Below are 23247 nucleotides of genomic sequence, written 5' to 3' on the forward strand. Positions count from 1 at the left end.
GGGTTGATAAATTTGATTTCCATTGATAATTTTTGTGTGATTTTGTTGTCAGCACATTCAACTATGTAAAGAAAAAAGTATTTAATAAGAATATTTCATTCATTCAGATCTAGGATGTGTTATTTTAGTGTTCCCTTTTTTTTTTGAGCAGTGTATATATTGATTTCAATTGTTCCCGACTGAGTGAGCATTCATGTGCAAAGGATTCGCATTTCAATTGTTATATTTATCACTTTGTAGAAACTTCTTAGTCGACCACCTTTTGTCTAACAAGCCGCCATGCCGGTTTAGCCCACTAGGGCACATTCTCCTATCATTACATTTACCTTGTTTGTTTGTTTATGCATTTCTGTGAATTACTTAGTTAGTAATAAATAAATGATTTAAGACAATTGATGTATGGATGACTCATAGTAAAGACTGGGTTCATGCAGATAACCAACAATTTACGACGTTTGGAATGAGACTAACGTGAGGTAAAGTAAATAATTTATTAATTCGAAGACTAATTGATCAGATAAAATATCTGAAAAGTTAGTTTAGGAAATGATAACTTTGTAATCTGAATATTTTTCCTTGGTGCCCCGACGTCCTAGTTAATTAGTTACGTGATTAATAAGTTGATCGCGTAGTAACTAATTACAGAGAAACTTTGATAAAAACTATCAGTCTTCAGTTAATGATAGTAAAGACACGACAGTAGCCAGGTGGAAAGCATGGCCAGCCGTAGAAAAATGCTTAGTGAAATTCTCAATTATTGTGGATTTATCGGTAGTGACAGTGTTTCCTAGCCTCAGTGCAGTGGGCAGCTGGGAGGAGGTGCTCTTATTCTCCATGGACTTTAGTGTCCCAGAACTTTTTTGAGTTTGTACTACAGGATGCAAATTTCTGTTTGAAAAAGCTAGCCTTAGCTTTCCTAACTGCCTGTGTTTATTGGTTCCTAACATCCCTAAAAAGTTAATGCTAATGCAGAACGCCACAGGATGTTTTTGTGCTGGTCAAAATCTATTCCTAGTTCTACATTTTTTGAATGGAGCATGCTTATTTAAGATGGTGAGGAAGGCACTTTTAAAGAATAATCAGGCATCCTCTACTGATGGGATGAGAATGTCATTTCAGGATACCCGGGCCAGGTCAATTAGAAAGGCCTGTTTGCAGAAGTGTTTTAGGGAGCGTTTGACAGTGATGATGGGTGGTCGTTTGACTGCAGAACCATTACGGATGCAGGCAATGAGGCAGTGATCGCTGAGATCTTGGTTGAAAACAGCAGAGGTGTATTTGGAGGGCGAGTTAGTTAGGATGATGTCTATGAGGGTTCCTGTGTTTAAGGATTTGGGGTTGTACCTGGTAGGTTCATTGATAATTTGTGTGAGATTGAGGGCATCAAGCTTAGATTGTACGATGGCCGGGGTGTTAAGCATGTCCCAGTTTAGGTCACCTAGCAGCACGAGCTCAGAAGATAGATGGGGGCAATCAATTCACATATGGTGTCCAGGGCACAGCTGAGGGCAGAGGGTGGTCTATAGCAGCGGCAACGGTGAGAGACTTGTTTATTGTTTCTGTTTTTTTTTGGTACAGACCTTGATAGTAAGATAGAACTCTGCAGGCTTCTAATGTTAGCATGCATGAAACCAAGGCTTTTACGGTTACAGAAGTCAACAAATGAGAGCACCTGGGGAGTAGTAGTGGAGCTAGGCACTGCAGGTCCTGGATTAACCTCCTCTAAGAGGCTGTTTGAGAACAATACCAACATAGCTACTGTAGAAGGTCAAAGCTGTGTGATGGAAAACCTTGGTAGTGCATGGTTGAATTGGCATTGTGGTGCTCATGTGAATTTCCTATTCTCACTTTGTTTTTAATATATCCAGATGTCTGTAACAATGGGTGTCACTACTCACAATTCTCAAATATCATGTCAAATGTGCTACGTTTGGCTGGAGTCATCATAACAGGGGGAACACTAATGAAACAATGTGACAATCATGAGATAACTACAAACATATCGCAGTAAAATTTGCTGTAGAATAACATCTGATTGCAATAAAAACGCTTAACAACATACAAAAGCATCTCTATGCTGTAGTCTGCAAAGCATTTGTAAGATTTCCAAATAGCCATTGGCTTTGAATGTTGTATCCTCTTTGTTCAGTTGTCACAGCTCTCTCAGAAACGCATAAGCATCTGTGTGCCTAAACATTTTAAGATGGAAATTGAACAAAAACACAAGATTAAAGATGTACACAAGATTCAAATTAAACCATGACGATTACTGATCATGAGTTGTATTTATACGTCAAAATGTAAATGATACTTTTCTGGAATGGGGTTTCTGACCAAGAACGGAGAGATAAACACAATAAGACATGCAGGAAGCAGTGAATAACAAAGTCTGCCATCTCCAAATTGTAATGGGTCAATTATTAAAAAGATTGCGTTACCACAGCCCAAGTGGGATGCTTACATCACCATCACAGGTCATGGGTTTTCAGGATTCATGGGTGAAAGGATTTGGTCAATGTAGCCAATGGATTGATTTTCCTATTTTTATTCAAGGATCCTTAAATTAGACTTTTCTCCTTAGATACAGTGACGGGATACAATTTAGAGCTCAGCTCACCAATAACAGGCAGCCACCATCACCTGTTTTCCATTTTCTTGATTTGACATTTGAGGAGATTAAGTTCTTGAGTGATGTGCTCATGAAAACAAACATTGAACCATGGACTTACAATTTCTCAAGGTCCATAGTAGTGGTCAGACCCTTTACTAAGTACTATGTTGAAGCACCATTGGCAGCGATTACAGCCTCGAGTCTTCTCGAGGCTGTATGACACTACAAACGTGGACACCTGTATTTGGGGAGTTACAGGTTGGATGAGGAGAGTCACTGCACAGCTATTTTCAGGTCTCAACAAAATATGTTAGATTGTGTTCAAGTCCAGGCTCTGGCTGGGACCCTCAAGGACCTTCAGAGACTTGTCCCCAAGCCACTCCTGAGTTGTCTTAGTTGTGTGCTTTGGGTTGTTGAGCGCTGAGGTCCTGAGCGCTTTGGAACAGGTTTTCATCAAGAATCTCTCTGTACTTTGCTCCGTTCATCTTTCCCTCAATCCTGACTAGTCCCCCAGTCCCTGCCGCTGATAAACATCCCCATAGCATGATGCTATCACAACCATGCTTCACCATAGAGATGGTGCCAGGTTTCCTCCAGACTTGATGCTTGGCATTCAGGCCAAAGAGTTCAATTTTGGTTTCATCAGAGCAGAGAATCTTGTTTCTCATGGTCTGAGAGTATTTAGGTGCCTTTTGGCAAACTCCAAGTAGGATTTCATGTGCCTTTTACAGAGTAGTGGCTTCCGTCTGGCCACTCTACCTTAAAGGTCTGATTGGTGGAGTGCTGATTGGTGGTTGTCCTTCTGGAAGGTTCTCCCATCTCCACAGAGGAACTCTAAAGCTCTGTCACAGTGAATATCGGGTTATTGGTCGCCTCCCTGACCAAGGCCCTTCTCCCCCGATTGCTCAGTTTGGCCGGGCGGCCAGGTCTAGGAAGAGTCGTGGTGGTTCCAAACTTCTTCCATTTAAGAAGGATAGAGGCCACTGTGTTTTTGAGGATTTTCAATGCCGCAAAAACATTTTGGTAACCTTCCCCAGATCTGTGCCTCAACACAATCCTGTTTCTGCGCTCTACGGACAATTCCTTCAAACTCATGGCTTGCTTTTTGCTCTGACATGTACTGTCAACTATTGGACCTTATAAAGACAGGTGTGTGCCTTTCCAAATCATGTCCAATCAATTGAATTTACCAAAGGTGGTCTCCAATCAAGTTGTAGAAACATCTCAAGAATGATCAATGGAAACAGGATGCATCTGAGCTCAATTTTGAGTCTCATACCAAAGGATCTGAATACTTATGTACTGAATACTTATTTACTTATGTGAATAAGGTATTTCTGTTCTTTGCTTTTAATACATTTGCAAAAATGTCTGAAAACCTGTTTTCAGTTGGTCATTATGGGGTTTTGAATGCTGATTGATGAGGTGTGTTTTTTATTTAACCCATTTTAGAATAAGGCTGTAACGTAACAACATGTGGAAAAAGTCAAGGGGTCTGAATACTTTTCGAATGCACTGTATACACTGAACAAAAATATAAATGCAACATGCAACAATTTCAAAGATTTTACTGAGGTACAGTTCATATTAGGAAATCAGTCTATTGAAATAAATTAAATAGGCCCTATATGGATTTCACATGACATGATATGCATCTGTTGGTCACAAATACCTTTAAAAAATGTAGGGGCATGGATCAGAAAATCAGTCAGTATCTGGTGTGACCACCATTTTCCTCATGCAGCGCGACGTACTGTACCTCCTTCGTATAGAGTTGATCAGGCTGTTTGATTGTGGCCTGTTGAATGTTGTCCCACTCCTCTTCAATGGCTGTGCAAAGATGCTAGATATTGGCGGGAACTGGAACACGCTGCCGTACAAGTCGATCCAGAGCATTCTAAAGTTGCTCAATGGGTGACAAGTCTGGTGCATTTTCAGCTTCCAGAGACTGTATACAGATCCTTGCGACATGGGGCCGTGCATTATCATGCTAAAACATGAGGTGATGGAGGCTGATGAATGGTACAACAATGGGCCTCAGGATCTCGTCATGGTATCTCTGTGCATTCAAATTGTCATCGATAAATTGCATTGTGTTTGTTGTCCTTAGCTTGTGCCTACCCATACCATAACCCCACCGCCACCATGGGGCACTCTGTTCACAACGTTGACATCAGCAAACCGCACGCCCACACAATGCCATACATGCTGTCTGCCATCTTCCCAGTACACACTTCTCCAGCGTGCCAGTGGCCATCGAAGGTGAGCATTTGCCCACTGAAGTTGGTTACGACGCAGAACTGCAGTCAGGTCAAGACCCTGGTGAGGATGACGAGCACGCAGATGAGCTTCCCTGAGATGGTTTCTGACAGTTTTTGCATAAATTCTTTGCTTGTGCAAAGTTTCATCAGCTGAACATGTGGCTGGTCTCAGACAATCCCGCAGGTGAAGAAGCCGATGTGGAGGTCCTGGGCTGGCGTGTTTACACATGGTCTGAAGGTGTGAGGCCGGTTGGACATACTACCAAATTCTCTAAAACGACAAACGTGTGGTAGAAATTTGAACATTCAATTTTCTGGAAACAGCTCTGGTGGAAATTCTTGCAGTCAGCATGCCAATTGCACGCTCCCTCAAAACTTGAGACATCTGTGGCATTGTGTTGTGTGACAAAATTGCACATTTTATTTACCTTGGCAAGTCAGTTAAGAACAATTTCTTATTTTAAATGACAGCCTAGGAACAGTGGATTAACTGCCTTGTTCAGAGGCAGAACAACAGATTTTTACCTTGTCAGTTCGGAGATTCAATCTTGCAACACTCTAACCACTAGGCTACCTGCCCCCACTATACATTGGGGGAATATGCATTTGCTAAATTTAATTTTACCTTTATTTAACCAGGCAAGTCAGTTAAGAACAAATTCTTATTTTCAATGACGGCCTAGGAACAGTGGGTTAACTGCCTGTTCAGGGGCAGAACGACAGATTTGTACCTTGTCAGCTCGGGGGTTTGAACTCACAACCTTCCGGTTACTAGTCCAACGCTCTAACCACTAGGCTACCCTGCCGCCCCCAATAAATAATAATGTATTTATATGCAGAGTGTAATGATTGCCACAGTTTGTAAATCAACAGAATTTTTTTTCTCTAATTCTTAACTTAAAATGGAATACCCCTCTGAAACTCTATGGCTCAGTGTCCACAAATGACCAAATATGCTCCCTTTTCACATTGCAGAGATCAGAGAGAACAGAGATAAGTGAAAATATGTTATCTGGGTGGAGAAAATACTGCCTGTGTGCTATTAGCTGCTGAAAGAAACCCTCTAACATTCCAAAATGTAGTTTAGTATGTCTCATCCACCTGGAGCGGAGCTGTCTCATCCAGCGCATGTTTTTGGGACCATACCAGCGCTGTTCAGGGGTCAGAACAACACATGGTTTCAATCAGGTGCAACTCTACACTGTCAAATAAAGACGATGGAAAAAACAGACTTTTGAACTGTTTTTATTTTTAATACTGTGCACGAATGATTTCACATCATAATAGTTTCCTATTTGATCATTTGTCAGTTATCATGGTTTCTTGGACAGTAGAACCAATCTTTCTTCAACAGAGTTGTAAATGTAATGAAACATGAGAATTGGCCAGTGTCCAAATACACTCTCTCATAATGTCCAGCAAATGGGAGCATTTCGCTATTAATGTAAAGTTGCATTCCGTTCAGTGGAGCTCATTTCTGTATTTCTGTTAGTCTAACACACTTGGGGGAATGCTTTTCATTTTAAGCCATATCAGTCTTAAGTCAGACCCTAACGCTTAAACAGATTATTCCCTGCCAATTCCTATGAAATGAACGCACGCACGCATGCACGCACACATGCACGCACACACACACACACACACACACACACACACACACACACACACACACACACACACACACACACACGTGTTCCCTGGAGAGGGAGCCGGGGCTATCTGTGGGCCCAGTCATTCTCTACACAGGCAGAGGTGTCTGGTAGCAGCGGGACTTATCCTTGGCCACCAGGGCTTATGCCTCTGTCAGGGAATGCCATGCCAGGGAATGACTGATAACACAGCATTGCAATGACTGGATTGCACTGTGCACTGGATGTGTCAAATATGAAGGAACGACTGCAAATACATACATCATCACGAGCTGCATAGCCCTGCTTTACCACTCAGTACATCCATTAATGTCTCATCAGTTCGTAAAGGGAAAAGGCAGCACACAGAAGGCACAACCACATTTCAGTTTAACTGATCCCTTATTTGTTGTGATGACAAGTTAGGAAATTAAAATGCCCAAAGATATTTTTTTTTATTTATTTCACCTTTATTTAACCAGGTAGGCTAGTTGAGAACAAGTTCTCATTTGCAACTGCGACCTGGCCAAGATAAAGCAAAGCAGTGTGACACATACAACAACACAGTTACACATGGCGTAAAACAAACATACAGTCAACAATACAATAGAAAAAGGCTATATACGATGTGTGCAAATGAGGTAGGAGAAGGGAGGTAAGGCAAAAAATAGGCCATAGTGGCAAAATAATTACAATTACTGGAGTGATGTATGTGCAGAAGATGAATGTGAAAGTAGAGATACTGGGGTGCAAAGGAGCAAAAAATAAAAATAAACTAACAGTATGGGGATGAGGTAGTTGGATGGGCTATTTACAGATGAGCTATGTACAAGTGCAGTGATCTGTGAGCTGCTCTGACAGCTGGTGCTTAAAGCTAGTGAGGGAGATATGAGTCTCCAGCTTCAGTGATTTTTGCAGTTCGTTCCAGTCAATGGCAGCAGAGAACTGGAAGGAGAGGCAGATGAAGGAGGAATTGGCTTTCGGGGTGACCAGTGAATTAGTGGTGGGAAATATAAAAAATGTGGCTGGAAATTGATGATTTGTATGATCTCTGTCAGGAGGGAAATTACTTGGAGCCCTAAGCTGTACTTAATTCAGGTAATTCGATTGATTTGATCACCCGTCTCATGCCAAAATAGCTTTCATTCAGCATGGAAGGGAAAATGTGTGAAGGTTCTTCTCCTTGAATCCTCCAAAATGTTTAGAGCCAGGAGTCCTGGGAGATATTCCAAGTTTCAGTCAGCAATGATATGGTTTTTACAGGAATCCAGAGTCCCTATTCCACCAACTGTTTCTACAAAGTTCCCAGATCAACTGAAGGGAACAGGGAGCCAGATTTGTTTTCTCCAGTCCATTATAAGTCTGTTGAAAAATTGCCACTTAGAAAGATATCATAAGCTGGCAAATTTATGTTTCTAATGCACTGTGTGGATCTCATTGGTAAAGTGGTATTACGCCATATTTAGGAGCATGTAAGACACAAGGGACAACGGTGCCACTCAATACAACTAAGCCTGACTGCCCTCTTAAAAATAGCGTGACCAGTTGAGATTGTTAGACTGCCTCCTCAATATGCCTTGCCATTGTTTAATCAAAGCTGCTCATTTAGAAGTGATATCCAGTATTCGTCGAACACCTTAGGACATTTATAATGAATGACCGTAAAGACAACAGAAAAGGCTGAGAGGCTTCTTAACCATTTTTATTGGGCCACCCTGTCCTCATCTCAAGGTCACTTTTTATATTTATTATTTAAAAAAATTGTTTACCTCTGTTTCTCCCCAATTTCGTGATATCCAATTGGTAGTTGCAGTCAGGTCCCACCTGTCACGCCCTGACCTTAGATATCTTTGTTTTCTTTATTATTTTGGTTAGGTCAGGGTGTGACAAGGGTGGTTTGTTTAGTTTTGTATTGTCTAGGGGTTTTTGTATGTCTAGGCGTTTTTGTATGTCTAGGGGTTTAAATGTCTATGGTTGCCTAGATTGGTTCTCAATCAGAGGCAGCTGTTTATCGTTGTCTCTGATTGGGTACCATATTTAGGTAGCCATATTCATTGGGTATTTTGTGGGTTATTGTTTATGTGTAGTTGCCTGTGTCTGCACTCATTGTTCATAGCGTCACGTTCGTTTTGTTGTTTTGGTTAGTTTGTTTATTTAAGTGTTCTTCCTCCATTAAAATAAGAATGTATTCTAATCACGCTGCACCTTGGTCTCATTACAACGAACGTGACACCATCGCTGCAACTCCCATACGGAATAAGGAGAGGCGAAAATCGAGAGCCATGCTTCCTCTGAAACACGTCCCTGACAAGTGGCACTGTTTCTTGACACACTGCTCGCTTAACCCGGAAGACAGCCACCAATGTGTCGGATGAAACACTGTACAACTGGCTACAGTGTCAGCGTCCATGCGCTCAGCCCGCCACAGGATTCGCTAGAGCGCAATGGGACAAGGACATCCCAGCCGGCCAAACCCTCTACTAACCCAGACGACAATGGGACAATTATGCGTCGCATCATGAGTCTTCCGGTCGAGGCCGGCTGCGACACAGTCCGGGATCAAACACGGATCTGTAGTGACGCCTCAAGCACTGCAGTGCCTTAGACCGCTGCGCCACTCGGGAGGCCCCAAGGTCACCTTTTCTAAGAGACGCTCCTTCATCTTTGTTGGTGAATGTCACTTGAATATGGCTCACTGCAAATGGTGTTGCTGAGTGGTCAATGCTTTTCAAGATGAAACAGACATGTCTCCATTCACTCGTCTGTTTTCCAGAGAGGAATTGTGACAATTTACTTTTAAATGTATACTTTTGTCTTGAAATACAAACAGAGAATTGAATGATCAGTGTGCCAGTGAGCCTTCATCCACAGATACAAGGCATGTAAGGAACGTAGCTTGAACATTCCTCTGTTATGTTCATTCTTCCTCTAAGGAACGCATTGTTTCAGTTGTAAAGAATAGAGCATGAAATAGTTCAGCAATAGCTTCCCTTCTAAGAATTTACACATTGATTTAGTCGGGGGGTCTGTCCCGGCAGGGTCACCCCTGAAAGTGTGTGTACATGTATGTGTGTCTTGGTGTGTGTGTGTGTCTGTGACAGAGAGAGGGGGAGAGAGAGAAAGAGAGTGTGTTTATGTTGGTGTGTGCGCTTCACATTTCTGCTGTCCTTCACACATTGAGTGGACAAACAATCTATTGTAATTAAAAGAAGGCTGCAGCCCTGGTAACCAGAGAAGGGGTCATACTCCATTGGATCACATCATCCCTTTAAAGTTCACAGTATGAGTGGCTGATTGTAATTCAGAGGAAACAAGCCCATCAAAAACAACAAGAGTGGACTGGCAGGGGAGAGATGGGAGAGTGTGTGTGTGTGTGTGTAGATGTCATCCAGAATATTCCATGGTCAGCAATGTGGTGTCAGGGGGAGAGTGTACTAGAAGTAGTGCCAGTCCATTAGTCTGACTTGTATAGACTGACTTGTATAGTCAGTCCCCCCACACTCCCTCAGCTTGCCCTCACCCAATACCAATTAATTTAGCGATGTTGAAAGAATATCTACGACTGTAAGCCTTTCATTTGATCAGCTCCACAGCTGATTGGGACTCATGAGGCTTTCATGAACTCTTAATAGATTCTGTGTTAATATTCTATAAAGTGTGGGTAGACTTACAGTATGGCTACAGGTGGACTTTTAGGAGCATGTCAGAGAAAGGTTGTGTCCTCTCTAAACACTGAGAGATGTAGTTTCAATGGTAAGTTTGACAACAACAAAAAAACATTTGAGAGAGCACTTAGCTTAGTAGGTGTAGGTTTTCGTAGAATCTGTGAACAAGCTTGTCTCAAGAGACTCTCTCATGGTCTCCTGCTGGCTTCACTGCTGCTCGTCTCAACGACACCTTCCACTTAGTAGTCCGGCTCAGCAAAGAGGGGAGTGGATACATACAGGAAAGGAGGAGGAGAGTCCTTGTTTGACCTGGAAAGGTCAACAAAGGTCACAGAGGAAAGATCATCTGTTGGAATGTATTTTTTGGAGGATGCATATGAGCAACCCCTACAGAGTTTTTCCCCAGTCGAGTCCCCTTTGAAGGCTGTCTGGTGGCTGCCTGGAGGCCTGAAACATTTCCATCAAAGTCAAAAGCAATGTCACTCAAAACATAATGCAACCTTGAGCTCAAAAATAGTGATAATGTTACTAGGGATTTTCATCTCTCCCCATCTTCAGGCACTCTCTCTTTGCTTTGTATCTATCTCTATCTCGCTTCCTTGATGTCTGTGACCTGCTTCGACATGTTCCGATGACGGCCGCTGATGGCATAACTCAACAATAACCACAAAACCATATGTGATCTCAGAGGAATTTAGCCAGCATTGCTCTCCACAGACTGAAAGAGGTAGTAAGAATGCTTTGGTTTGCATTAAGGAGATTAAGAGGGTTAGGAATCTGTCTGGGCAGTCCTGGAGGTGCTCTATGGTTCTACGTGGAACTAAGCTACCACAGAATTAAAGGTGCAATATGCAGAAATCACTCCGCCATTAGAGAATAGTAGAGAATCATTGTACCCTCTAAACCACTGAGAAATATATAAAATAAAAATATTTGTAGCGTTTTGAAGGTGTTGCACAAAACCGAAAGTACCAAAACTTAACGGGAAGCATACACATAGCACACATAGTACAGATCTACCGTTTCTTACACTTGCATTCAATGAGAACGATAGATCTTTAACTCACATTTCTATATGAATTGTGTTGGGTCGCCCAAAGTTATATAACTGCGTCTTTAAATTCAACACAATATAATGTGAACTGGTGGATCTACTTTTCTTAATTCAAATACCCAGAGTGTCCCATAATAGCACCAGAAAAGGTTTGAATGAATAATTAATTGTTTAAAAAATATAGTATGGACACACCTTTAGTCATAAACAACTTCTATTTTGATTAAACACAGTTTGACTTAACCTTACCTGTATCCTCCCGCTAGAACGCGCTCATAACACACATATCTTTCGCTCTACACCAAATATCCTCCTGCAACCATTTACATGAAAAATATACCAGACAGCATACTGTACAGCCATTGAATGTCACCATGATATCTCACATGAATGCAAGAAGCAACCAACTAGCATCTGTCCTCAGCACCCACTATTCGGTCCTCAGCACCCACTACTAACAAAGCAGAAGTGTCTCCCACAGCTGTTAGAGGGCTTCTGTCTACACTGGCTTAGACATATGCAGGGTAGCCAAGCAGGCATTTCAAGACTGAAATGTTTGTTAAAGATCCAATGTAGTATATAAACCCTGTATTTCTGATGCTATGTACATTTGTATTATTGAGAGGCTTTGAAGCCACCGGTCAGCCATATTGGCTCTCCCCAGTAGGAACAGTCCTCCATAGGAATGGAGTGCTATAAATCATTGGAAAGATCTCATCTAGGCATCATGCTCATCTCCTTTAACCATAATAAATACAAATGACGAAACATCCCATACCGGACTCCGAATGTGTACATTAGCAGTCTGTAAAGCTTTTTTCCCCCTTCATATCCTGAAAATTAAATAACGTTGTGGGATGAAATATGAGGTGTACATACAGAGATAGACCAAAAACATATTATAGCAAAATACATCTTTATTATTGTGTTAATCCTTCACTATAGAAAAAAAATCTATTATAATATTATTTACAGTATACTGTAGTACATGTGGACATAGCAATGACCATAATACGTATTCGACCCTTTGTTACTCAATGGCTTCTTAAACTATGTATCTATTCAGTATGAATGTGCCTGAAAAAAAATACAAATAATAATAATAGCGTAGCAGCATATAGACCCTTCAGAACACTGAATAATGACTGTTAGCAAAAATAACATGTGTGCTACTGATGACAGCACATCAATGGAAATACAGGCATACTGTTCTTCAGATTGATGCTCAAAAGAGTTGTTGCAGACATGCAATCCTTAAAAATGGCATGTGACACGTTAACTTAAATCGACCTTTGAATGCCCTTATCATTGATCACTCCATTGCTTTGAAGTGATTTAGAATTAAATAATAATGCATGTGTCTGCCATGCACTACACAGAGAGGTGAGGACACCAGGTTATCGATGAAGCCAAAACAAGACTAAATAAACTTGTATTGACTTGCAATGAATGACGATAGACAAAAAAAACAGATGTGCCAAGTCTGTCTTGATAGTTGCTGGTCAGAACGCTGCCACACGTTTCAAATAATACAAATATATATCTAGCTTAAATCTCCCTTTTATACTCTGTACAGCTTCAGGATCAGCTCTTTAACATGAGAATCAGAACTGTGGTTAATACTGGCCTGAATAACAACTCAGTTCCAGTTGAATGTTCGGCCCACAAGCTCAAAGAACTTCCTATTGGGTTCATGAAAGAATCGGTAGAGTTTGTGGAGGATGGCGGGAGCCACGTGAGGGTGCGCCCTGCCCTTAGAGTCATGTAAACAACGCTCTCGCCCGTGGTCCCTCAGGCAGTAGAAGCCTTTAGTCTTGTTAAAGTAGAAGTTAGATGCGTTTATCTGCGGTTCTAGATTCAGGAACCTCTCCACTCTCTTCATCTCCGGGAAGGGGTCCCTGATCAGCTTATCCCCGTCCACAACATGGATGCTCTCTAGGGGGAAGTAACGCAGCCAGTTCTGAAGGTGCAGGTGATACAGGCTACGGTTGAGAGCTTTGTATCCTAGGTTGATCTCTCCGTCCTTCACAAGCAATGACTCGATGGGCTGGTAGCGCTTGTGCTTCTGAAGACGGTTGTAGAAGACCTGGGTGTAGTCCGACAGAACCCGCTCGGTTGGGTCCCGGAGAATGAGCAGCAGCTTGATGCCTGGGTTCATGTCGTGGATGCGTTCAGGCACCTTGCTGGAGGTGAAGTAGGCAGGGGTTTTCTCCACAGTCAGCTGGTCAGGGAGGGCGAAGGGCATCTGGCTGAGATACCAGGGTATGCCCTTCTGGAAGTGACTCTCCCAGTCAAAAAAATGCACCTCGTTCTCGGCCGCTGCTACCGCGCTGTGCAGGCTGAGCATCTCGATGAGCGCCCGTGTGCCGCCCTTCCTCACGCCGATGATGATGATGTGAGGCAACTGCTTGAAGGTCCCGTTGGGGTGGCCGGTGGCCCCGGTGTCATTGAGGGCCAGTGGGGAAGAGGCGGTGGGGGACGGAGGGGGTCCCCGGTCACCCCTCTCCGCGGGCCTGGAGGGGATAGGGGGGGGCTGCATCGCGAAGAGAAGCAGCCCGAAGAAAAAGGCCGCCATGAGGGAGGTCCTCAACCTGGTAGATTTCAGCCTGGCTAAAGGAGCACAACGGTATCCAACATTGAAAGAGCAGCTGACTGAGGACGACGGTCCACTTGAGAAAGAACAATGGTGCCTCCTCTCTGTCGATCACAGCAACACTGCTAGGACAAAAGAACAGAGGCATCATTAGATGACACTTGACACTGCAGCTGATAAGTAAGTAAGTAAATAAATATATAAATACATACATACATTTCCCCTAGGCTTAATATATACAAATACATTGTATGCCAAATGCCAGAAATAAAGACATGGATGTTTACATTAGCTCAAATGAATCTATTAGGCTAGTTGCAAGTGTACATTCTCTAGTGTGCAGAGAGCTTAAGTTGAATAGTTGTCATGTGTAGACTACATAACTCATCTAACTGTCACTCTCATCACAGTGTACACATCTTTCCAGAGTGTTAATAAATAAAAAACGATTGTATTGCATGATTAAATCATTCTGTAAAATTACCAAGGTAGTGTAATAAGCATGATAGTTAATTGCAATATTACTCTGATTTGTTCAACAGAAATCAATAGGTTTCTCCCAATCTCTATTTAACCCTATGGCATTGCACCACTGTCTCTACAGATGCAAATCACTATTCAGACTCTCAAGACATCAATAAGGGGAATTGAACCTGAGATTGTGATATATCATCGGGTACTTCAGATTGAAAACGGGGTGTCAATGGAATACTTCATTTTATTGTTGTTGAAAAGACGTGTCTGTAAAAATAAGAATTCAAGTGCAATAGCCTGCAGAGGAAAATAAACGGAGTAAAAATATTGTAAAGTAGGCAATAATAAACTATAACTTAGACTCTATATACGACAGCCAGGGTGCACATTTCAAACATTTACTGTCGGATATGAAATGTTTGTAGACGTTTTTTTAGCCAACATTCAAATCCCTACGAAACAAACGTGTGCATGCATTCCTCGTCCGAGTTTTAGCAATCAGTTCTACCATTGGAATGCAATTGAAATCTTACCTTTGTATTTGTCGAACTAAAGTTCATTGAGCACTCCTTTTCAATGTTCTTGGTGAGGGAGAGTCCTTGAAAAATGAAGTCAGGGATCCACCAGTTCGAAAATCTATTCCAGATACATTAGAACGTGAAAATATTGCTGCAGCTTAAATTGTCGTTACTCAACTTTGTTTGCACGTCCCTCTTCTGCGAGTGTTGCGGGCTTGTGTGGTTCCTCGTATTCCGAGTTATGGCTGGATAACGTAGGCTCACGCACCCACATTACGCAGTGGAGACCACTCCCCCTCTCTGACTCAGTCTTCCGGCAATTTTATGGTAAATTACAGATAGCGTTTATGGATGTGATGATGAGTAAGTAGGCATCATATCTTTCTGATGACTTTCTGACATATATTTCAGGTGAAGGTAGGGCAGCAAAGTCATGAAGTTTAATTTCTTGTCAAAATGTGACCGTGAGCTACAGGTACAGGTGAACAACACTTCAAGCTGGAAAAACATAGTATTAGTTTATCAACTAGAGTACACTTTGAGAAATTATGATTCAGATAAATCCAGTGTTGAAACATTTTCCATGTTTAAATATGTCACAGTGTCACACAAGCCTATAAAACAACTTGATTTATGTCAATAATAAATCAAAAATGCAAGATGGCTTAGCAGTCAGACATCTTTTGTCCTTCTTCTTGTCGTGACCCATGTATATACCTTTTTATATCTTTTTCTTCGCATATCTTTTTATATTTTTTTCTAAATCTCAACTTCAAAACACTCTCCTGCAACCTGCCTCACCCAATGTGGTGCGGACCTGTTTTAAAGTATTTTTATTAACCTCAAATCAAGGATCCCCCAACAGAAGCTAGCCAGCTCACTAGCTACTAGCTAGTAGTCAGCTAACCACTGCTAGAGGTCATCAGCTAACCATTAGCTCGGAAAGCTCTCTCCAGTTTGTACAACGCGACACAAACCAGAGTATACCGGACCTATTTTCTCTCCATATCCCCGGATTCCTACCGCAAGCTCTAGACATTTTCACCTGGATCATCGCAGCAAGCACCAATTAGCCTGGAGCTAGCCCATGCTAGGCCCTCTCTCCCGGGCTAGCTAAAGAGGCCCAGCAGCTACTCCTGGACTACAATACCTGGACCCCTTCTATTGCCAGTACGGGGCACGGAACCCCACCGATTCCTCATGACTGGACTACGACGTAATCTGCTCGAGGGGGTACTCAACTGGTCTCTACATCGCGACATCCCCTGAATGTCCATCCGCTAGCCGCGGCCCGCTAGCTGCTAGCCGTGGCCCGCTAGTCGTTTAGAGCATATTGGACTGTTAGCTGTATAGATCCAGCCACTATACCTAATTTGACAATTGGACTTGGACCCTTCTGCTACTCGGAACCCTACTAATCCATCACGTCTGGTCTATCGACATCACCGCACGCGGAGGCTAAAACAGACTTTCCTCCGACGAGACATCCCTCTAAGGCCTTTCTGCTAGCTTGCTAGCCCCGGTCTGCTAGCTTGCTAGCCCCGGTCTGCTAGCCTGCTAGCCCCGGTCTGCTAGCCGTACCCTTATCCTACTCCTCCTCTGTTCCTCTGGTGATGTAGAGGTTAATCCAGGCCCTACAGTGCCTAGCTTCACTCCTACTCCTCAGGTGCTCTCATTTGTTGACTTCTGTAACCGTAAAAGCCTTGGTTTCATGCATGTTAACATTAGAAGCCTCCTCCCTAAGTTTATTTTATTCACTGCTTTAGCACACTCTGCCAACCCGGATGTCCTAGCCGTGACTGAAAACCACCAAAAACCCTGAAATTTCCATCCCTAACTATACCATTTTCCAACAAGATAGAACTGCCAAAGGGGGCGGTGTTGCAATCTACTACAGAGATAGCCTGCAGAGTTCTGTCTTACTATCCAGGTCTGTACCCAAATAATTTGAGCTTCTACTTTTAAAAATCCACCTTTCCAGAAACAAGTCTCTCACCGTTGCCGCTTGCTATATACCACCCTCTGCCCCCAGCTGTGCCCTGGACACCATATGTGAATTGATTGCCCCAAATCTATCCTCAGAGCTCGTGCTGCTAGGTAACCTAAACTGTGACATGCTTAACACCCCGACCATCGTACAATCTAAGCTTGATGCCCTCAATCTCACACAAATGATCAATGAACCCACCAGGTACAACCCCAAATCCTTAAACACGGGCACCCTCATAGATAACATCCTAACCAACTTGCCCTCCAAATACACCTCTGCTGTTTTCAACCAAGATCTCAGCGATCACTGCCTCATTGCCTGCATCCGTAATGGGTCTGCGGTCAAACGACGACCCATCATCACTGTCAAACGCTCTTGAAAACACTTCAGCGAGCAGGCCTTTCTAAGCGTCCTGGCCAGGGTATCCTGGAAGGATATTGACCTCATCCCGTCAGTAGAGGATGCCTGATTATTCTTTAAAAGTGCCTTCCTCACCATCTTAAAAAAGCATGCCCCATTCAAAACATGTTGAACCAGGAACAGATATAGCCCTTAGTTTTCTTCAGACCTGACTGCCCTTAACCAGCACAAAAACATCCTGTGGCGTTCTGCATTAGCATCGATATGCTACTTTTCAGGGAAGTTAGGTACAAATATGCTAAGGCTAGCTTTTTCAAACAGAAATTTTCATCCTGTAGCACAAACTCACAAATGTTCTGGGACACTGTAAAGTCCATGGAGAAAAAGAGCACCTCCTCCCAGCTGCACACTGCACTGAGGCTAGGAAACACTGTCACCACCGATAAATCCACAATAATTGAGAATTTCAATAAGCATTTTTCTACGTCTGGCCATGCTTTCCACCTGGCTACCCCTACCCCAATCAACAGTCCTCCACCCCCCTCAACTACTTGCCCAAGCCTCCCCCACTTCTCCTTCACCCAAATCCAGATAGCTGATGTTCTGAAAGAGCTGCAAAATCTGGACCCTACAAATCAGCCGGGCTAGACAATCTGGACCCTCTTTCTAAAATGATCTGCCAAGATTATTGAAACCCCTACTACTAGCCTGTTCAACCTCTTTCGTATCGTCTGAGATTCCCATAGATTGGAAGGCTGCTGCGGTCATAACCCTTTTCAAACGGGGAGACACTCTAGAGCCAAACTGTTACAGACCTATATCTATTCTACCCTGCCTTTCTAAGGTCTTTGAAAGCCAAGTTAACAAACAGATTACCGACCATTTCGAATCCCACCGTACCTTCTCCACTATGCAATCTGGTTTCAGAGCTGGTCATGGGTGCACATCAGCCACGCTCAAGGTCCTAAACGATATCATAACCGCCATCGATAAGAGATATTACTGTGCAGCCGTATTCATCGACCTGGCTAAGGCTTTCGACTCTGTCAATCACAACATTCTTATTGGCAGACTCAACAGCCTTGGTTTCTCAAATGATTGCCTTGCTTGTTTCACCAACTACTTCTCTGATAGAATTCAGTGTGTCAAATCGGAGGGCCTGTTGTCCGGACCTCTGGCAATCTCTATGGGGGTGCCACGGGGTTCAATTCTCGGGCCGACTCTTTTCTCTGCATACATTAAAGATGTCGCTCTTGCTGCTGGTGATTCTTTGATCCACCTCTACGCAGACGACACCATTCTGTATACCTCTGGCCCTTCTTTGGACACTGTGTTAACTAACCTCCAGACGAGCTTCAATGCCATACATGGTAAGTTGGTGGTTGAAGATATCCCTCAAGTGGTGTGGGAGCTGTGCTTTGGCAAAGTGGGTGGGGTTATATCCTGCCTGTTTGGCCCTGTCTGGGGGCATCATCGGATGGGGCCACAGTGTCTCCTGACCCCTCCTGTCTCAACCTCCAGTATTTATGTTGCAGTAGTTTGTGTCAGGGGGCTAGGGTCAGTCTGTTATATCTGGAGTATTTCTCCTGTCCTATCCGGTGTCCTGTGTGAATTTAAGTATGCTCTCTCTAATGCTCTCTTTCTCTCTCTTGGAGGACCTGAGCCCTAGGACCATGCCTCAGGACTACCTGGCATGATGACGCCTTGTTGTCCCTAGTCCACCTGGCCGTACTGCTGCTCCAGTTTCAACTGGATTACTATTATTCACTGTGTTTACTATTATTACTATTATTTGACCATGCTGGTAATTTATGAACATTTGAACATCTTGGCCATGTTCTGTTATAATCTCCACCCGGCACAACCAGAAGAGGACTGGCCACCGCTCATAGCCTGGTTCCTCTCTAGGTTTCTTCCTAGGTTTTGGTCTTTCTAGGGAGTTTTCCTAGCCACAGTGCTTCTACACCTGCATTGCTTGCTGTATGGGGTTTTAGGATGGGTTTCTGTACAGCACTTTGATATATCAGCTGATGTAAGAAGGGCTATATAAATACATTTGATTTGAAATTTGATTTGATACAACTCTCCTTCAGTGGCCTCCAACTGCTCTTAAATGCAAGTAAAACTAAATGCATGCTCTTCATCCGATCGCTGCCCGCACCTGCCCGCCCATCCAGCATCACTACTCTGGACGGTTCTGACTAGAATAGAATATGTGGACAACTACAAATACCTAGGTGTCTGGTTAGACTGTAAACTCTCCTTTCAGACATTAAACATCTCCAATCCAAAATTAAATCTAGAATCGGCTTCCTATATCGCAACAAAGCATCCTTCACTCATGCTGCCAAACATACCCTCCTAAAACTGACCATCCTACCGATCCTCGACTTCGGGGATGTCATTTACAAAATAGCCTCCAACACTCTACTCAACAAATTGGATGCAGTCTATCACAGTGCCATCCGTTTTGTCACCAAAGCCCCATATACTACCCACCACTGCAAACTGTATGCGCTCGTTGGCTGGCCCTCGCTTCATATGCATCGCCAAACCCACTGGCTCCAGGTTATCTACAAGTCTCCTCTAGGTAAAGCCCTGCCTTATCTCAGCTCACTTGTCACCATAGCAGCACCCACCCGTAGCATGCGCTCCAGGAGGTATATTTCACAGGTCACCCTTAAAGCCAATTCTTCCTTTTGCTGCCTCTCCTTCCAGTTCTCTGTTGCCAATGACTTGAACGAACTGCAAAAATCACTAAAGCTGGAGACTCTTACCTCCCTCACTAGCTTTAAGCACCAGCTGTCAGAGCAGCTCACAGATCACTGCACCTGTACATAGCCCATCTGTAAATAGCCCATCCAATCTACCTCATCCCCATACTGTATTTATTTATCTTGCTCCTTTGCACCCCAGTATCTCTACTTGCACATCCATCTTCTGCACATTCTACCTTTCCAGTGTTTAATTGCTATATTGTAATTACTTTGCCACCGTGGCCTATTTATTGCCTTACCTCCCTTATCCTACCTCATTTGCACATGCTGTATATAGACTTTTCTACTGTATAATTGATTGTATGTTTGTTTTTGCCATGTGTAACTCTGTGCTGTTTGTGTTGAACTGTTTTGCTTCATCTTGGCCAGGTCGCAGTCACAGAACTTGTTCTCAACTAGCCTACTTGGTGAAATAAATAAAATATAACTGTGGACTGGACCAAGAATGGACCAAGAATGTTTTGCATATTCAACCAACTTTCAGACTAGTGGTGTAGGCATAAATATATTGATGGCAGGGCCAGCAAAAATGTAAGTGGGCCAAAATGTGGCCACTCAAATCATAATAAAATTATCATAAAAGCATAGCCTACCCTATTACATACTGTAATTGATTGCACACAACAAACCATCTAACATGTGATTTCACATTACTGACCAAATAGTATTGTAGGCCTATGTAAATCCATGAGTCTTGCATTTAACATGTGACTCAGATAGATCTACACATAATAAACCATAGGCCTATAATTAATAGTATGAGACTAGAACATATGTAACAACAAAAAATAAATCTCAACAAACAAATTTAGAACAACAAAACGTAAAATAATCTTCAGTTCACATTTGATGGTACATTCATACGATGCATTCGTTACATATGTTACATATATGTAATGCCCTGTTAGAACAGTAATAATCACAGTAATAATCACAATAGGTTTGGCAACCTCTCACTGTCTCACTGACCAGGAGATTGTCGGCTAGGCTAGGCAACCTCTCACTGTCTCAGTGACCAGGAGATTGTCGGCTAGGCTAGGTTAGGCTAGGCAACCTCTCACTGTCTCAGCGATCAGGAGATGCTAGGCTAGGTTAGGCTAGGCAACCTCTCACTGTCTCAGCGACCAGGAAATGCTAGGCTAGGCTAGGTGGCCACAAATGTAATATTTGAACACTAGGAGTGCCGAGAGCTCAAAACTGACACAAAACTAATTTACTCTTTTAATTACTCTGCCATTTTTAAAGTTATGTCCCCCCTTTCCTAAATATGTCTATTTAACACACTATTATTGTTAGAATCTTAATATCTCAAACATAATTTGTGTTATAAGCAGTTAAGAGGACATGTCATTGCTCCGCCCATCAGGCCTGTGCAGCTGATGATGGCCCATTGAAACTACACCTAAATTATATCAAAACTAGTTTAGCACATATAATATAATTAGCCTAAAGATAATATTATATTGACAATAGTCTGATGGGTGAGAATATTATCAACTGTATATGAAGAATCTGATGAATTGCGCAGCTTGGATTTGACACAGTGTACTTTATTTTGATGGGGAGTTTAACCGCATGTGCCAGCCGGTGCTAAATGTTGAGCCACACTGTTAATCACTCTCTGATTTGTATTCGGAAACAAGAAAGACAACAATACATAATTTTGTCATTCAGGGTTACTGTACGTAGACACATTTTCTCCAATTAGCAAAGATTTTTACTGTCTGTTTCCTGTGTGTCACTCGTGAGTGTCCTCTCTCTCAGCATGGAAATGTCTGTGTGAGTGAGAGTGACTGTAACAATCTGGTGAGAAACTATGTAGATAGACACATTGCTAAAGTGGGTAGGTCCCTTGGCAAAGGCTCAAAATTGCTCAACGGAGCGGATGTACTTGGGTGTTATTTACTGTCGTAATTTCTGTCATGCATAGACTAGGCTACAGCTGAAGTAATTTCTTCATTGGAATAAACAGGACAAGGCTCAGTCACAAACTCAAATATGCATGCACTGTACAGTATGTAGTCTATGTGGAAATGAATAGGAAGCAATGGGAGTATCAAGCAGACATACTGTAGGAGGAAATACTATATTGATTTGACAGTTTATTTATGTTCATGAATGCTCCTGTGTAGATAAGTTCCCATTAGTGGGGATACGTTAGTACTACTGTAGCTGGGGGCAAGGCAACTGAATATGGATGTACTGAACTGAACTGTACTGTACTAAACTGTACTGAACTGTACAACCTATTTTACGCATGTTGCAAAAACAATTCTGTTATGTTGATTTTCAGCCTTGACCATTATGCACATTAAAGGGGCAATCTGCAGTTTCTACATACGTTTTTTTGCCCACACAAAGGCTAAGATGCCTGGCACCACTGTACGTACAAGGTCACCATCAAATCCGTTTCTTCAAGCCATTAATTTTCCTATGGTGAATAGTGCAGACTGGTGTAGCTTGCTCCTATACACATTTTTAAGTGCTGATATGGCCAATCAACAGCCTCCCTGCATGGATTTTTATGTGCAGGTCAGTAATCTTCAGATTTTTCTCCTCTCTCAAGTACTGTGAACTCAGCAAAGTTTGAGAGCCAAGCGATATAAACCTACTGTGAGGATGATCAAAATCATCCAGCCGCCCACATTATCATTACAATTGGACGCTTTCACACATCATCATTACAATTGGACACTTTCAGACATTATCATTACAATTGCACACTTTCACGCCACATAAAAGTGCCCTCCATGCCACATCAGTGGCTTAAACTCTTCGAACCATCAAAGGGACTCGGCCTTGAGAGAATCAAACAGTGAAAACCATGCATAACTCCTCTAGACTAGCCATGTGGTTTGAATTGAGTACTAAAGGGTTGAAAAATTCTATATATGGAATTTGTGGCATGTTTTCAAAGTGTAGTGCAAGGACTACCTTGACATGTATGTTTAGAGTTTTGTTTTGAGCTGTACTCACTTACACACTCACATATTCTGTTTTAAGTATTGAAATGTAACTTGGGTTACAGATGAGCAGAATATGTACAGTATGCTATGATAATTTCACCTGGCACGTGAGGTCATCATTGTAGCAAAAGCAATACTGAAATGCAGTGAGAGAACAAGAGGTCCCTAATAATTTCCCTCATATTGTTTGATGGGTCAACACAACTAGTAATGTACTGAGTAACTTGCAATGACAATGTTGAACCACAATATTCCTGGTTAAAAAACTATGTGGGTCCCTTTATTGATAGTACTTTCACTTAGTGACTGATTTGAATGTTGACAGAAAAAATTCACAAACAAGAAATCTA

General features: G+C 42.5%; 1 protein-coding gene and 1 pseudogene across 2 annotated transcripts; one reads left to right on the forward strand and one right to left on the reverse strand.

Annotated features, from left to right (window-relative positions):
• Positions 1–12118: 12118 nt before the first annotated feature.
• Positions 12119–15083, reverse strand: hs3st1 (heparan sulfate-glucosamine 3-sulfotransferase 1). 2 transcript variants are annotated; one of them, XM_021561556.3, is made up of 2 exons: positions 14820–15083; positions 12119–13934 (listed from the first exon to the last, which is right to left on the reverse strand). In XM_021561556.3, the coding sequence occupies exon 2, from the start codon at positions 13792–13794 to the stop codon at positions 12859–12861; it is 936 nt and encodes a 311-aa protein (XP_021417231.1). In that variant the 5' UTR covers positions 13795–13934; positions 14820–15083; the 3' UTR covers positions 12119–12858. The 2 variants fall into 2 exon arrangements, with proteins under 2 accessions (XP_021417231.1, XP_021417232.1); XM_021561557.3 differs by having other exon boundaries at positions 12119–13937; positions 14820–15052.
• Positions 13793–23247, forward strand: part of LOC149978329 (uncharacterized) — a 36678-nt pseudogene continuing 27223 nt past the window's right edge.

The sequence above is a fragment of the Oncorhynchus mykiss genome, chromosome 14 (genome assembly GCF_057628025.1).
Source record: "Oncorhynchus mykiss isolate SJ-2025 chromosome 14, ASM5762802v1, whole genome shotgun sequence".
NCBI lineage: Eukaryota > Metazoa > Chordata > Actinopteri > Salmoniformes > Salmonidae > Oncorhynchus > Oncorhynchus mykiss.

What these genes read in the sequence shown, in the direction of transcription:
- hs3st1 (XM_021561556.3), bottom strand. Translation starts at nt 13,794, where the DNA reads ATGGCGGCCTTTTTCTTCGGGCTGCTTCTCTTCGCGATGCAGCCCCCC.